General features: G+C 38.6%; 1 protein-coding gene across 1 annotated transcript in view; it reads right to left on the bottom strand.

Moving 5' to 3' along the window:
* Positions 1-6,549: 6,549 nt before the first annotated feature.
* DPP10 (dipeptidyl peptidase like 10) overlaps positions 6,550-17,661 on the bottom strand; it is a 250,190-nt gene continuing 239,078 nt past the window's right edge. Inside the window, exons 20-26 of the mRNA XM_075710366.1 lie at positions 15,827-16,021; positions 14,202-14,256; positions 10,904-11,003; positions 10,111-10,169; positions 9,950-10,022; positions 8,204-8,277; positions 6,550-6,687 (exon numbers count right to left, since the gene is read on the bottom strand). Of these exons, the coding sequence (XP_075566481.1) occupies positions 6,550-6,687; positions 8,204-8,277; positions 9,950-10,022; positions 10,111-10,169; positions 10,904-11,003; positions 14,202-14,256; positions 15,827-16,021 (694 nt within the window). The remainder of the gene's footprint in view (positions 6,688-8,203; positions 8,278-9,949; positions 10,023-10,110; positions 10,170-10,903; positions 11,004-14,201; positions 14,257-15,826; positions 16,022-17,661) is intronic.

The raw sequence follows: 17,661 nt of genomic DNA, 5'->3' as shown, positions 1-17,661 counted from the left end.
TATTAAGACAGAGAAGACTCTCATCCTAATGCTGTTTATGAACCACATTTCACTTTCTTCACTCAGGGTAACCAGCACCTTGCTCTGTTTTCCCACTGTGGTGAGGCCTCTTCATGAAGCACTGTGCCGCCCATCGCAGTTAGCTGAATCTCCTGTTCTTCCAACTTGTTATTGCTAAGCTCCGAGCTTACACTCTGGGCTTTGATGGTTTTTTTTAGTAAAGAAAATGTACTGATAGTCACTCAGGTCCTTGTTGGAAAAATCTGACCACAACCTTACTTCCAGCCCCATCTCAGAAAGAAGTTCTTGAACCCAAAAACGTAGGATAAAGCAAAGCTACAAAATTCAATATGCTCTCTCACAGTGCTCCTTTTAAGCCTGAAAGTTCTGCCTAAATCGATTTTCCACACTGCCTTTTCTTTTGTCTTGCTTAATTCTGATTACACTGCCAAATGATTGTACTTGTTCCTTCATTTGTGGTCCTGACCTTCCTAGGGTAATGTATATTTTTCATCTGATGGTCTATAAAACCTCCTTCAAATATTTCACTGGTATTCAGATTCACTGTATTTCCACAAGCAATTCTTGCAAAACCAGATAAGCCCCTCTGCCCAAGTTCAGTACAATTTCCATTCCACTTAAAAAAAAAAAAGAAGTCAACCCATCAGCCCAACAAATGTAGTGTCCAGTACAACCCAGAAGGAAGAACAGTTAACTTGACAGTGTGACTAGCTTTAAAAGTAACAATTTGCACTGTTTTGCAAAACAAAAGATTTCACTGTAACTGCTGATTTCAAATGTGGAATTATATTTAACAATTCCTTTCTTTATAGCGACTATCTGAAATGTAGGATATAAAATAAACACAGGACTAAAAATCCATAAGAAACCATGTAATTCACCATTCTTTTGTGAAAATAACTGAATGTTCTGGCTCTCCTGCTTTAGCTGAAAGTTCATTGAATCAAGCGTTGGCTACATTTGTCTCTAAGGTTACTGTTTTTTGCGGTACACGCTACACCACTTTAGTTTAGAGCGAAAGCTCTGAATAGAGCAACATATTGCAATAAAACATCTCTTTGTTTGTCTCCTCACAACATTCTTCTTCCTTACCTCTCTCCTAATGGTGCTGAAGACCTTCCCAAGAATAGATCCTACACGGTGCTGAAGACCTTCCCAAGAACAGATCCTACACATTATTTTATTTGCCAGGAAAAGGCTGGCAAGGTGCCGCTCCCGGAACAAACCAGCACCCATCCTTAGGCTTGTTCTGCTCTTTGTTAAGATTCTGGAAGGATCTGCCTGTTTTATTAAAGCAACTCTTCCACGATATTAGAGACAAAATATTCTGCCCATGCATATATTCCCTTCCCTTTCTTCATAGTGATGTTAGAGCACTTGCAGACACTGCCAGAGCTGTGATTTCTGCCAGCTGCTCTCTCAGCCGGAGCGCGTTTGGGTTGATCACCGAGTGCCCTGCCCAAGCTCCCCACCCTCACCTTCGACTAACTGCACAACAGCAAGATGACCATACTGCTCAGTCATTTTTTAAAAATATGTTTCTTATTCCTGATGCGACAATTTCATGTCTTTGCCCATCAGTTGCGCTCCTGTCGCCGTGTTCTGGATCCCTGCTGGATCCGGAAGGGGCTGTGGCGGACTGAACTCGCAGACCGCGACCCTCCTCTGCGGAAAGCTGCCAAGGCTCTGCACCTCGTGGGGGACGGCACCACCTGCCTCCACGGGTACCCGCTCCTACCTGAGCCCTCGGCATCAGCTGTGCATCGACATCGAAATCCTCTTAGAAGCACCCCCAACAGCTCTGAGCTCACTTATGACACAAAATACACTTTAGCAGAAAACATTTTTCTAATCACTTTTCTTAGGGAAATGTTTCCTGAGTATCTTCCTACCAATTATATTGCCTCCACTTTTATCAATCGGAACCTTTTTTTTTTTTTTTCTTTTTTCTCTGGTCATGAAATCTAAAAATGGGCTGTTAGCACTTTATGGGATATTTTAATTAAAAAGAGTTGTACGTATCATTTGTGTCCTCATGGGGTATCGCCATTATTAAATCAATTTTGTTGTTGTTGAGTTAGACTTATGTAAAGGTAGGATATTGGATTTCTAAACGAATTATACAGGCAAGAAATCTAGTCCCAAGTTTAATGGAAACTTTGGACCGCATACACTCAGGTGGTTTAATTTCCTTAATTCCATCCAAATACCCGATCAACTTAATCTAACAGCACTGTAATTTTCAGGCATCGGAAAACAGGCGTTTATTTTACTTACCACTGCAAAATTTTGGTACTAGGTTCGTAGGAAGGATGTTGTGTTACCCCCTGGTGAGTGAATCACCAACACTTGTCATCCATCTACCTCCTTGAAGCCAGGCTCCTTCTCGACTTTCATGTATGAAATACAACAGATAGAAGTTTAACTAAATCCTTTTTTTTCTTTTCAAAGCTGCAGGCACTTTGGAAGTTGTGACTCTCCTTAGTCACATCCCATGAGCTCCCCATTCTCTGAAGCACTCTTGAAATTGTTCAAAGGAAAAAGAGGAGTGATCTTAATGGTACTGAAAAATGTTTTGAAGAAGATGCACCAGTAATCAATACCGGTGAGGTTCTTCCTTCCCCAGAGGCAACCAACTTGACAGCAGGAGTTACTTGAAGTAAATACAAAATGCTAGGACCACTGCACCTTGCCTACGTGTTTTTAGGCTGTGCAAAAGAAACTGGCATTCAGTCTCTTTGGGCCAGTCTTCCTCTTGGTTCAGTTTCTTCAGTAACATCTAATAGACCTGCAAGGAGGGATACTAGGTTACACCTTGTATCCTCTGCATTTTATTAAAGGAGCCAACACTCAACACTCCCAAGTTTCCATGGAGAATCTTTGGCTTCAGATCAAATACAAACTCTTCTGTCTTAAAAGGCACAATTTCTCAACTAAATGAACCTAACTGACTCCACACTCAAAATAAGTGCCAGAGCTGAGAGAATAGAGGCAATCATCTTCATTTTCAGACACGGGTAGATCTACATATGCCAAAAACACAGGAACAACGAGCAGTTGGTTATAGCAAATCATAGCAGACGTTGATCAAACCAGGTCATAAATAATTGTCCTCACTGCAAAAAGATTAAAAAAATGAATTTAAAAATAATCAGCCTTTCTTTGTACTTAACGATCTGGAAAAAATATACTAACTGACATGCAGTTACTCCCGATTTTTGTAATATAATTGAAATTTCGATATGACCTACAGGTTTCATAGATTTCACAAGTCCTAATAGCAGAAAAAGGAGGAAATCAAGAAGGTAGAGATAAGCTCTAGCAAGCAGTAAATGGATATGCTGATTCCCTAGCTTTCCATAAATTAATAGGTCTAGCCTAGTGTCATATTTTAAGGACAGCTGAATCAAACAGTAATTTTTCAGACCTAAAATGTCATCACAGTGCTTAACAGTGGATAAGCTACAAAAAATCTACACTTTTCATGCCATTTCTGCGCAATGCGTACTAATACTTGATCAATACTATAGATCGCATAGACTAATTAATGAGTGACTGCCATTAGTTATGCATGTAGAATCTGATAGATAACAATATTCAGTTGTGCTGTTAAGTGGAAGAAATATTTGAAAAGGTTAGCAAGAGTAGATACCCCTTGCACCAAATTCTTTAGTCTAACTAGAATCAGAGGCTGCATCTGCAAATACTTTTGCAATATCTGAATTTAACTCATCGATAAAAATTTCAGTAAAACCGATTAATCTGGGTCCGATGCTCACCCTTGTATACACATTTATATAAAAATACCTGTATTTGTAGGACAGCGTGAGGAATATTAAAAACATTAAAAGCATACCACATTTCCACACAGATAACCCACATTTCAGATAACACACTTTTTAAACATACCAGTCCTGGCAAAAGCATTCTTACAGAAGCCATGTCCTCATGCCACCTTCATATTCAGGTAAATTGATCAAAATTGGAGGTGAGATGCCAGGGTAGAAAGAGTAGGGAATGGGGGCCTGAAACACAGAGCTACGGGGAAAGGAGGAGACGGTGTGGGTTCCACAGATCTGGGATAACGTATTTCCTGAGCACATGCATAATCCTATTGCTGAGACACAAGCCTTATTTGTTTTCTTTTGCAGGTAACTAAAGGCTATATATGTGAAACACAGTAAATATGAGCACATAGCGGCTGTCTCGCAGAGAAACAGCCAGCGCTTATTGAGAAGAATTCGCCTTTTCACGTAGCTTCCGCACGCCGAGTCCACGCGGTATGCTTGATGTATGCACACAGCTTGTGGTTTCTTCGTGTGCACTTGGCTCAAATCGGGAAAAATGTCTCATGGAATTCAACTGGATTACGACCTTATTTACTGTGTTTGGTTAGGAAATGCATCAGTATTGTCAGGTGAGCCTTTATTAAGTAATGGGTGTAATTTATAAAATCACAATCTAGAAGTCCGAGCCAATAGAAGACTTTAAAATGTTGCTCCTCTATAGAAAACAGGATTTGCAAAACCTTCTTTGAATTCTTCTCTTATTTTTTCTGTTGTTTTGTGTGGTCTTATTGTAGTGCACGTAGTAGCCTCCATACATAGATACCGTACCTATACTATACATACGTACTCCATATGTACTATAAATGCCACAAAGCAAAGTCATACTTTGTGGTGACACTGGGACCCAAACAAGATATCATTGCACATTAAAATTGTATTAAACTAATTGAAAAATAGTTAAACATTGCTAGTAAAACAAGATAAATACTAAACATTAGAAGACAGAGACTTTCCAGTGCTCCATAAAACCACACCTTTCAGACAAATTAATTATTTGCATCATAAAAAAATGCTAACTGTGAAAGAAAATATTCCAGAAGGAAGTAATGAGTAAAAAGCTTCAGGTGATTTTTGATTACATTAAAACCAATTCCCATTCTTCATAAAATATGCAGAACTTTACATCTTAAATAGTACAGTTACCTTCAAAAAATTACTTTCTTTTTAATCTTGCAAGAAATGAAACCTTAATTGGGTAGGAAAGTATTTGGACTATATCCGGAAAGAAGAAAACTGCAGCTATTCTCATGTAAGCGGCACAGCATCTGTCAAGAGTTTTCACATACCTTCAGGAAGACATCTCAAATTAAGTCAACACTGTACTTGATTTCAGTGATCAGAGTTAATATTCTGCAAACCCAAATGGGCTGCCTTATTTATTTCATAGTTCCAGTTTCTATTGCTGTAATTCACCTTGGCAAATAAATGGATGTATGAGGGGCTCGCCCTCTGAATAAATAATAAAATTTAACTTGTCAGGAGCTTCCTTTGCTCTGAATGAAAAACATTTCATTTCTTTGTGATGCTGTTGAAGCTAAATCCTGTTGCAAGAGACTTAATGAGCAGCCCTGGAATAAAAACTAATGGCGTGTTCCAGCTATGTGGCCACCTTGATGAACATTAGAATTGTATCTGAGACCAGATGGAAGAAAAGGAAGATGCACTATACAAAATATGTCTTCATTTGAGGAGTAAAGTATTACTCAGTGGCATTATACGTTGTTAATAAATTTTCTTTATCTGAAACTATAATTTAATATTTATGTATCTAATTTACATGTGACAAAGTAGCATATTCTAAAATTAGAGTGTAACCAGCAAACTATTAACTACTATAAACAATACCAAAACAGAACTCAAACATATTTTAAGGAAACAATAGATACATTTTGGACTGGGGAAAGATTTCAATTGCAGATATTTTTTAAATACAGCTGTTAATTACGTCTTGAAAAAAATTCTTCAAGCTCAGAAAGATTTTCTGCTTAGGGAGTCCTGGGTATATACATAAAGACCAAGAGTACACTACCAAAAAGTCCCTTATTGGTTACTAGTAGGTATAGTAATAACTGTAAATGCTGAAATTGGGAAAAAAAATCATTTTCATTATCAATGTTATATGATGCACTAGACAATATATCCCCTTTGAGCAGAAACTAGAGAAAATATCGTGCCCTTTATTATCTCTGTGGTTTCTTATGTGTAATAGACAGCGAAAGAATTGCACTTATTGTAACATTACAGTAAAGTGTTAGATTGCAGCTCACCTTTTAAAATATTAGTGGCCATAATACTTATGATAGGTTGTGCATTATGCAAAGATGAATAAAGATGTGCATTTAAATTAAAAAACGAGCAACCACTTACAGAACCAACAGTGAGGCTTAACATAACAAACATGCACTAACCCTACGCTTATGCAAAACTAAGTTCTTCCAGGAAACTGTAACCAACTGTTGACCTTCCACAAAGGTAAAGGTTTTGTCCCTTGGTAATATGTTTGGACTTTGTAGTCGCATTCCAGTTTATTAGCTCATTGTCTGTAAATGTGCTGTTCCACTGTGATATCCTTTAGCTGCCCTTGAGCTTCTGCAGAATCTGCAATCTTACAGTCACTTTTATTTAAGGTTTTATTGAGCCGCAAAGTAAGTCCCCTTCAGTACTACACAAATAGGCTTCCTTATTCATCCTCTTCAGGTTCCTGTGGTAAAATTGGTGTCTCCTCCTTTAAGCAAGCACTAAAAAACCCAAGGATTGTGCTGTAAAGGTGATATTTGCTTTTCTCAGAAGCAATGTTATGACCTTCATCCGGGTAGATCTAGGAGAGGAGAAAGGAAAAAAGTAAATAGTTTTTTAAAGGCTTTTCAAATATTTAGGGCTCTAATTTTCTTTCTCTGATCTTCAGAATGTTTTAGATGACAACAGGATGATAACATTCATTTTATGGCATCAAGGAAAGCTAATAAAACTCAAAGTAAAACTCATTCTCTTGGAATTTGAACTTGCATAAAACAACCACTGCGGTGGGATCTGCAGAAGTGAAAAAATTTATATCCTCAGTCATTGTGCTTACAACAGTTTACTTAGCTGGCATTTTCAATAGTATCTAGGCATCCAAATCCCATTAGCATCAATGATGATTAATTATGTCATGCTTTTAGGGACCTCTCAATATCCCAGCTTCTAAGTGTTCAGCAAAAAACCTTTTTATTCATATTTTTAACTATCTTCCTATCTTATCTAAAGCCCATCATCTCTCTCTCCTAGGGTAGATGTGGGCATTTTTATCTCTTAATTTAAATTTCACTGGAAATTTCTCTCAAGTGAGGCTGAACAAAAATTTGCAGGCTGAATGAAGAAATCCAGGCCACAGGATCTTGTTTAGGATGAGAGACTTGCGGTGGCCTGAGGTAAAAAGCTTCAGCTGCTTCCTCAAACTCAGATTATCACAAGGTTGCATGAGAATGGTTCAATGGGGCTCTTCTAAGAGACCTCTGTCATTCCTGCTTCTTCCTCTCTCCACACGCCTTCACATCACCTCAGCTGAAACCACAGGGACAGAAGGAACAGATCCTACCCGCTCAGATTTCACACATAAAGTCCTTTTCCCTTCCTAAGTGATGCTAACCCCCTTGTTACCACCTCTTCCCTGACATGAGCTCACATGCTTCAGTGGAAACCACAGGTTTACCTAAGGTTCAGTAAGGTCAAGGTTTGCAATGTATAACATCAGAGATATTTGGAGGAGCGACCCAAAACCACATCATCCAAGATATTCAAGAAGGTTTAATGCAATCAGAACCCTTGGCCAGCAACATCCACGTACTCCACAGTGGGTCCCGTGCAAGTCTACGTCAGCAGCACACCCTGTCCTGTTCTCCCCAGCCTCCCCTTCACCCTCTGTACAGCTATGGGGAGAGGGAACAGCGCTCTCGCCTTTTAGCTGCCTTTTAACAAATTCAAATGTTGAAAATAAGAGGAAATTAGTTTCATGTGACCCAATACTTTTTCAGGTAAAAAGGGACTAAAGTAGCAATATGTCCATATTACAAAGAGTGCATACGGACTCTAAAGCACTTTGTATAGCATTGTAGGATAAACAGGTGGAAAAAAGAAAGATGAGAGAGAGGAGAACGAGCCCAGAAGAACAAGAAGAAGATACAGTTCTTGGCATCCATACTAACAATGAGGAAAATGGGATTAGACTGAGTTCTAACTGCTAATTGAAGTAATACTGGTGCGTTGTGGTAGGGAGGGTCCTTCTCAGGGAAGAAATAGCAATGTGAGGTTAAATGTTGAACTGTGTTTACAGGAAATGTCACAGCTGCACATACCTGCATAGTGTAATTAACTCCAGCTTTTATTAGATGTTTAATTAGTTCTGCTGAATGCTGGAAGTGGACTTTAGCTGCAAGACAACAACATTTGGATATCATTAGAAAAAGCTACGCTAATATGAAATACTTATCTGTTAAACAGCTTTGACTAGAAGACATTTCCAACGTCTGTAATTACCAGATCTGAAGCTGACTATCTTTCTGGTCAGAAGCACACAGTCCCACCAGTAACAGGGATGCAGGGTATAACAGGGATGCAGGCTGTAACAGTGGAGGTTTTGGAGAAGGAGCTGGAAGCCCCAAGGGAAGCCATGCTTTCCAGGCACTCTGCGAGGACTCCTCTCTCTACCCTTGATTTACACACACTGTGATAGTTTAGAGGTGTGTAAAACCATTCTGTTTGAACATTGTGACAGCTTATAATTGTGTTAACCGAAAGCACATTGGATTTTCTACTGCCTGCCCAGGGTTATTACGGCCCACACTTCTTTAGGTAATGGCCTTTCTGCAACATATCAGTAACTTAATCTTTGTGTGGTAAAAACAGGCAACTTTATTACCATGTGCTAACCCTGCAGAGCTTAGGCTGCACGTGGGCTGGGCAGTGTCACTAGATGTGATATTAAGCAAGGGCAGCAGGCAATCAGAATCCTAGTCTTGAACACACTGTATTGCTCAGACATCTTATCAGAGTCCCAATTCCCTCTAGCGTTGAGTTCAGAGGGGTAGGAATTGCTGCTGCCTTTCACAATCAGCCAAGTTTGAGCCCCTCGTGCCTGCTCAGTCACCCAGTACATCTCCTCTGCCTCTCTCTCCCCTGCTCTGGGAAGAAACACTGGACAGTATTTGCACCCCTCTGATCGCACTTGCGATCCACCACACGGCTTTGACAAGTTCCACTGGGGCGACAGGCTGGCGGGTGCCATCCTCACTGGGCCAGCCGTGCATGTGGGCACTCTCACCTCCGCCCTTAGTGCGAGGGACTTGTCCCTTCAGACTGGGGAGTAAGAAACCTTGCATTATCCCACATTCACCGGGAAAATGCCAGGGAAAGAAGTATGCATGTGAATCTGTACAGAGGAGCTTGTTGCAGCACTGTAATTTGTGCCTGCAGCAAAGCTCGTTCTTTAGACCTACATCCGTTAAGAAAGTTCAGAAAAATACACTGCAGTTAAATTTAAATCTGAAATTACAAATTATCTCTTGATTGAGGCATCTTATGATTCCATTTAAAGTGCTGGAACTTTGTTTTACTCATTCTCTGTCTTAAACTACTGCTAAAAGCATTCATGCTATTAAAAGGTTCCCTGTAGCTTCAGCTTCAGATGCTTTGGCGCTACCTTGTAATTAATTAGCTGAAAAGTTTAACTTCCCATTTGGTGCCGTACTTCACCAATTGTACTGATAGTTCTTTCTTCAATTGCAGAATCTCTATGAATTTAAAATACCATTAAAAATGTATGTTGTTCTATTAATAATTAATATAATAACTTTCACTAGCAAGACAGTGGGCCACAAGATTTAAACAAATTAGAACAGACAGCACCTAAAAGGTACAAATATTCAGCAAAGAAAAGCGTCATCAGTTTAGAGTTAGAAGTGACATTGAAATAAAATAGAAAATCCTATCAGACGGATAATGAAACTAAAAATATACTTGCTAGGTGTGTGCTTAATCAGTCTTTGAATGCCTGCCTATTAAAACCTCTGACTCCGAATGTAACTGCATCTGTAAATACTTACTATCGGCTGTCCCATGAACTATTAGCAAATTCGCTTCTTTTAAACCATGAAGGTTGTGTAAAACGCTGGATGCCTAGTGAACAAACACACACAAAGGTGTAACTGAATTGCATTTTAAGAGTAAAACAGTCATTTTAAGTTATTTGTTTATGCTAACTTACCTGATAGGTATTTTCTTCTCTTGACGGAATACCAAGGTATCTTTCTGAAAAAGCTGATGCTGTGAAAGTAAAACCAAAAACTTGTGAATTCATCAAAATTACTTCTATTTCAAAACTCATCAGTTCTGACCTAGAGTCAGGAGAAGCTATTTAAGCCATGAAGTCAATAAAGAGATGTTAATTTAAAGTCAGAATGTACCATTTAAAACCATTTTTAAATGGTTAAAAAAACACCCAAACCCCCAAAAACTCCCCCCCCCCCCAAAAAAAAAAACCCAAACCAAACCAAAAAAAAAAAAACCCCAAAGAAAAGACTAACAGACCATTAAAGTAACCTGGTCTGATTTCCTGTGTATCACAGTCCACAGTCCATAGCCTGTGCCCAAAACTTCACATACAGAACCAAATATGCTGTGCTTGAATGATGACATGGTTGATATTGTAAGGAATTCACCACTAACCTTAAAAGATTCATTCCTATTATAACTCTTGATTCAGGCTGATACACCTAAAGGATTCTTAGGAAATGGGGTACCGGACTGAATTTCAGTGGGAAATGGGACACACAACTCCTTTGCAAAAATCAGTAGTGTTAATAATATTGTATCTGTTGTATCTGGTAAACTGTCCCAATGTTAGCTGCCCTTCCATTTAAAGGAGAAAATGAGACAGTGAGGTGAAACCTAGTTGATATTGCTACATTATCTGCACTTAGTTAAAATGAACAGTAGCTCCATGAATAAAAGATATTTTGAATAGACTATCACACAGGTCTAGGGCAGGAAATACTCACCATAAAACTTCATATCTGTAATTGGTGCCACCACAGCCCCACACTTGAAGAGCCGTTCACTGGATTTCAGGATCATTGATGTAATGTAGCCACCATATCCCTAACAACGGAAATGTTACTGAGATTTTTGTTTATTCATTTCTTTTTTGCAACAATAAAGTTAAAGGCCATTGTGCTAATCTGATGGTATCATTTCACAGTATGTATTTATATCTGCAAGAATTGCTTTTAAAGGAAATGTAAACCTACAGTTAAGAGTGAATAAAGATCTCATATGGCCTGGTCGTGATCTTTAAACCATGCAATTAATGAGTATATTTCAGTTTAAGCTCTGTAATTCCATCATGGAAGACTAGCCTATAGGTAGTAAAAGATTTGAAAATTACAGGAAAAAACCTTCAAAACAAAAACCAAAGGTACGGCTTTTCGGAACACACCCTAGACAGGAAGATTTGTACTCAGTTTTTAATATACTTAATGTAGATATTTTCTAAGTACCAGGATACACAGGACAGATAGTATGGGCATGGGGGAAACCTGTGAACTGATTGCAGTATGTCCTCCCCCTGACGCATCATTCTAGACCTACAGAAAATGAAATTCTGAATTGTCAAGTCTGGGATCAATGATTTTCTCATACGTTATGGGCCTTTCAAATGTCTCTGCCATCTTTGTTTTCCCTTCATCAGTGCTGGAAAATTTTTTTGTTGTTCTTCTTTGGTGTTTGGCACAACACATTTCAGGAAGAAGAAACTATCCCATGACAGGGAAAAGAAAAATGTAAACCAGCAGCCAACCCAAAAAAAGAATATTGTGTGTCAAATGCTTACAGAGTTTTCCCACGGACTTTTTTGAATCCTGCCTGCTCCTGTTCTTCATGTCTAAATATTTAATGAATAGATAATTTCTGTGGAAGAATGGCAAAACCCTTTAGCCTTAGTTAAGAAAAATAAGCAGACAGGAGTGTTCTTTGGAATCAACCTATAGTAAATGAGAAAGGACACACTAAAGGAAACACAGCATAAGAGCTGGATTTTCAAGGGAGTGTGAGGAACTGAGTTATCCCTTTCTTGTAAAAATTCCAGCCCAGGAGGCCAAGAGCTGCCCAGAATAATCCATACGCAGGAGCAGATTTCACCTAAGAAAGAATTTCAGAGTGGGCACCGATGTAACTTGGATAATTCAGAGTTTAAGAGAATAGCAACTTTCCTCTGCCTCTGGGTCTCTACTTTTGCTTTTGTTTAATATTCTGTTTGTGTCTCTCCCAGTAGCTCCACAGCACAACTTTAATCCTAGGATAGCTATTGCCAGGTTATTTATTATTTATGCCTTATATTCATTAAGAGCTTGGTTTAGTTCTCCTGGGAATTTCTTTCCTTTATGCTTGTGCCCTTGCTTCCAGCCAGGCTTTCCAGGACAAAAACATTACACAGTGAGATCACATTTTTAGAAGCACTTCACAATGACAGTGCAAAAAATAGTTCATATGTTCTGATGCAAGGATATATGGTGCCTCACTCATCAGTTGGATTTCTATGGTTATAACCTAATTGCCGTATTTTCAAGCAGCTGGTTGGCTGTGAAATTGCAACTTATTTTCAAGCTCTTTTTCTATTTCCATGACAAAAATGCAGACTATGTGGAAACACAATTCGCTGTGTAACAGTTCAGAAAGGCCCTTGGATCGTGCATCACTTGGGCTCATACCCCTTACAGAGACAAGCAAGATGGCATTGGCAGATTGCCTGGCACTTAGAAGAAGGCATTTTCCACACTGTGCCCTTCTGGACAGTCTTGTTACTCTTGTGTCTAGTTTACATTACTGATTGCAACAAGAATTTTCTTTCTGTGTAGTTCTAAAATTTCTTAAAGAGCTCCACAACAGTGTGCAGGAGCCCAGCTTTATGAGATCAGCATTAAGCAATTCCAAAGCCATCTTATTTTCAAGCATAGTGTACATTCTATTGATGAACTTTTGTTTGACAGTAGAAAACAACGCTGAGATGTTAACTTGGAAAGGGCAAATTTCCCTCAATTCAAAGCAGCGTTGAAGCTTACTGAATTTCCCAGTTTTTGCTCTTTGCTTTCTCACATTTACACTTTTCATTCCTCAATCTTTTTTTCAGAAAATAAATGCAGGAACACCATATTTTGTGTGCCATGATCACCTGGTGGGTGGAATCAGCCCTACTTATACATCCTGTGCTGAAAAATCTCTGGCTGCTGCCCTATGAACCAAATACTGGTTTTGATGCTAGTGATATTCTTGCAATGACAATTTCTTTAGCTCAAGTAGTGTGGCAGCTCAAATCTTTGAGGAAGGTCACTTTCATGTGGAACCCTAATACTAGTACTTCATTTTCACTGCACTTGACAAACATTAACTAGTCCTCAAAATGCTGCCATGCAGGAGGTAAATATGAATATTCTCATCTCGCATTCAGACAGCGACAGGCAGGTTAAATGCCTTGCCCAAGGCCATGCAGCAAGTCAGTAGCAGTGCGGGGATGGGAACTAAAGGGTTTCACAGTGGAACGCATGCTGCTCTTATAACTGCTGATTCTGGGGTTTGTCTAGGTACTCGGTCACGGTTTGTTGCTGCTTTGAGGTCAAAGGCACAAAACATCCTCATTTTTAAGAAAAGAGTTTTTAAAAAAAAAGGTTGCACATGCTAGTTCACAGAAGCAGCAGCAATTATGTGGTGTTTCTAACTGCTGTTTTTTAATAGACATCAGTAAAACGATATTTAGTTTGTTACTAAAGGTTAAGCCTTTGCCTTGTTCTACCTCATGCTAGAGGCAATGACATGCCACACAGTGAAGCCAGCTGACAAAATAGCAATGGTGAGATATCTAGCAGATGGCACAAAAAGAAAGTTGTTGACAGTACCATAGGGCTGTAACTCAGCTGACTTCAAGGGTCAGTAAAACATTCAGATATAAAAGTTGTATTAGAAGGATGTTGTCAATTTAACTGCAGCCCAAATGTAAAAGTGTAAGAAACAAACTTTCACAAAAATCTATGCCCATATTAAAATTTCTACCGAAAGAAGATACTACAGAAGTCCTACAGATTCTGAAACACAAATACTGCAGTACCATAAAACTGATCTGATTGATCTCAAATACCCATTCTGAGAAAAAGTTAATATACAGAACATACAGTAAATTATGGTAGGTTTTTTCCCTCTTTTAATAACTGAAATTGTCTTAGGAAAATAGATAAATATATTTGTTTATGAACTGATAGTATTTTCTTAAAGAATCATGATGATACATCCTGCTATTTTGCACATTACCTTTCCAAATATACTCAGTCTCTTAGGATCAATGAAGGGCTGTTTCAATAGTGATCTGCAAGAAAAAAAGGGTTTGGTTTTTTTATTTTGGTAATGTAAAAAGGTGAATTTTACTTGTTAAATCTAGTATGTAAAAAAAAATAACTGTACAGTAAGGAGTTGTCATACATGTGGATCAGGTAGAAGAACAAATTACACCAATAAAAGTATTATTGCACTGGGAAATTTGATTTGCTTTCTAATTCCTTCTCTATACGGCAAACAGTTGGTGCTGGACTCATCTCGTCTAATTTTAGGTAACTGAATTTGAGCATCTTGTCTATATTTTCCATTTACGCTTCAGTTAGAGGAGAGAAGAGAGACACCCTCAAACAGCCACTCTTCCCACCCATATTGGAAACCTCTCTCGGTCTGGGGAGAACCACCCTTCAGAAATGCCAGGATTTTCCACTGACCAGAGCTTAAATGACTGCCTTTGACGAGGTGCCTCGTTTTTAGCCAGCTAAAGGAAGGTAAGATGAATGCAACTTCTTGAGTCTAGATAATTATCCAAACAATTAATTCTCTTACCAAGGCCATTAATCAGCAATGGTGAATTTTATACAGAAAAGACAGAATAACCTGAGGGCAAAATCCAACTGCTTTTGAGGAGGCAGAACCAGTTGCAGTACCTCCTCTCAGCCACGGGCACCCATGCACTGCATCCAAACAGAGGCCAGATGTAATTTAGCCTAAAACATCTTAGTATTTCAGCAGAGAGCTCAGATCTCACAGCACAGCGTATGGCCTGCTCCTGATGGCCCTTCGCAAGGGTCACCTGGATGCTTGCAAGACGAATTGCTCTGCTCAACACAGCCCATTCCTGACCGACATGAACACCAGGAGCCCTATCGCCCAGGTATGTCATGCCAGACACAGATGTCTATACACACAATGGTTGAAGTATCAACCCCTTTCAAAAGAAGAAAAAAAAAATCTGGCTTAAAATCTGTTTTTCCTTGAGAATCCGTAGAAAAAGTCCATCCAGACCTTGATATTAGCCATTTTGACATGTGCACCCTTGGTAAAGAGTGTTGTCAAAGCCATGTGGGATTACTCCACAGAGGGAAATTACTCTTTCTGCAGCTGGTGGATTTCTATCAGTCTAAGAATGATAACGCAAATGAGAAATAACAGGCACTTGCCCAAATTTTGCTCTCATTTACACCATTACAACTCCATTTACTTTGTCCGGTTACTCCAGAACTCTGTGGTGGAAATGAGGGCAGCATCCTACTGTATAGGCCTAAAATATTGTAACACAAATGCATTAACATGTGCACTGCAAGAAATTTTCCTGAGGAATATAGACAAATACCAATTAGCTCAGATGGCATATTTAGATTGCACACAGAAGGACAGCTTTATCAAAAAGAAGCACCAACAGAAAAAGCAAACACCTCTTTGACCTTTAATTTGCTGTTTGTAAAGAAAAGATTATTGTTTCAAAATTTGCAACTGCATTAAAAATAAACAGTAACGGTATTCACTATGCAAAGAAAACATTCCAGGCCATTTCAGTTAAAAATGCTCGTTCATCAGAGTGGAAGCAGGGTAAAAAGGAAGAAAAGTTTGCACATACGTACTCTACAGCTGCTATTTGGTCCTTCACTTCCACTGATCCTAAGCATCGGTGGACCTCCTGTAGAATCTTAAGGCCTTGAAATCCACTCCCTCTGCCATCAAATCGAGCTACGATGACATTATCAGAGTTGACAAGCACTGAGTCCCAGTCAATGTGAAACTTATCTGTAACCAACTGGCTGCCTGGAGCTTCATCACTGCAAATACCAACACACCAGACACAAACGAAGACTATATTGACAATGTGATGCACTTTGCCGTTCTCCGATATTTTATTTAACCTAGATGGCAGAGTTCAGTCGGTTATGCAATCCTGTTGAATTATTGTCACTTCCATCGATACTATCACATTAGCTAGTGCTGGTATCCCTGCGGCAGTAGTAAGCAAAATAATTTAAGTTTATAACCACTACGTTGCAGTGTTGCCAATACTTGAATATTCTTTACAGAAAGAAACAGAAAACTAAAGCATGTAGTGCTGCTTACAGTTCAATAAAGTGAACAAAAAAAATAACATAATCACTAATGGCTAGCTCAGTTCTGAGAAGGCTAATGTAGAATTTGTTAAGTCACACTAAACAGACAAAAAAGGAAAATTCATTCAGTACCCTGCTTATGATTTTGTAGGATATATAATACTATTAAGAAGGATGTCATCTTAGAAAACAAAAATAATTGCATTATTGTATCCTTGAATGGATTTTTTGAAATAGGGTACAAAGAAGACTAAGGTACACATTGAAGAAAATTATATTTTCTCCATCCAAATTCATAGCAAGAAATGCATGCAGGCAGGAGTGATAAGTTTATTTTATGACTTTTAAAAAAAGGTGGTTTACAGCAGAAAAGGTGGAATAGAATGGTAGAATGCAGTTTCTAGAGGAACAATAAGCATTTTCCATTGAAGCCAAATATACTATTTTCTTTCCAAAGAAAATAAAATGTCAGTTTCAAAAGGGAAGGTTGTCATTATTTTTTCCCCAAGATAAACACAGAATAAGAGAGCAGCCTACCATGAAGTTGTACAAAATGCAAAATGCTTCTATGCAGGCTGCATCTGCCAGTTTAATGCAAATTAAAATGTAAAAGTGTTGGTGCTGGCTGTATGGAAATTAGATTGGACAGTGTCTGTGGGAATATTCTGTCTAAGGTGAAAGAAAGATGAAGACAGAAATTATAATTTTGCCAAAGAGACTTATATAAACCTGGGGGAAGGAAAGAGATATAAAAATCTCCTACAATAACTACTGCCTTATATGTACAACAATGAGCTGATTCAATATCTGGTTTTGGCTGTGGATAACATAGACCATCTTCAAGGTAATCGCTCTATTAATTAGCAAGCATATGATGAATACATATGTTCTCAAATTCAGTCAGACCGACCTACGTAGCTGCTATATCATGCACTGAAATCAGGATTACTTGGTTATCAACCCAGTCACAATATGTTGTGCTTGATTCACCATTACCTCGTGCATCAAGTTTATACTTGGCTTTATAAAAAGAAAGAAAGGGCATTTTTTTGTTTGCTTAGCCAATTCAGTTGTGATTACACTAACTGCTAACAATGCAGAGCAACAAGTTTGGAAATACTGATTGTCAAGTGAACTCTGCAGAAAACACACATTTCAGAAGTATATTGTCATTATTATTTACAATGAGAGCGCGAGCAGAACAATTCTTTCAATTTATGCTTATTGTACAGAGCAAGGTTTTCAGAAACACTCTACATTGACAGAGATGTTTTCACAGAGCTTTTACTACTACTTCCAATAGCAGCAGCCTCAGACCAGTTACAATTTTTTTTTTTTAAGTTCTTCCAACTTTCCACAAT

This window comes from Pelecanus crispus, chromosome 5, assembly GCF_030463565.1.
Source record: "Pelecanus crispus isolate bPelCri1 chromosome 5, bPelCri1.pri, whole genome shotgun sequence".
NCBI classification, from domain to species: domain Eukaryota; kingdom Metazoa; phylum Chordata; class Aves; order Pelecaniformes; family Pelecanidae; genus Pelecanus; species Pelecanus crispus.
This window is presented reverse-complemented; position numbering and strand designations above follow the sequence as displayed.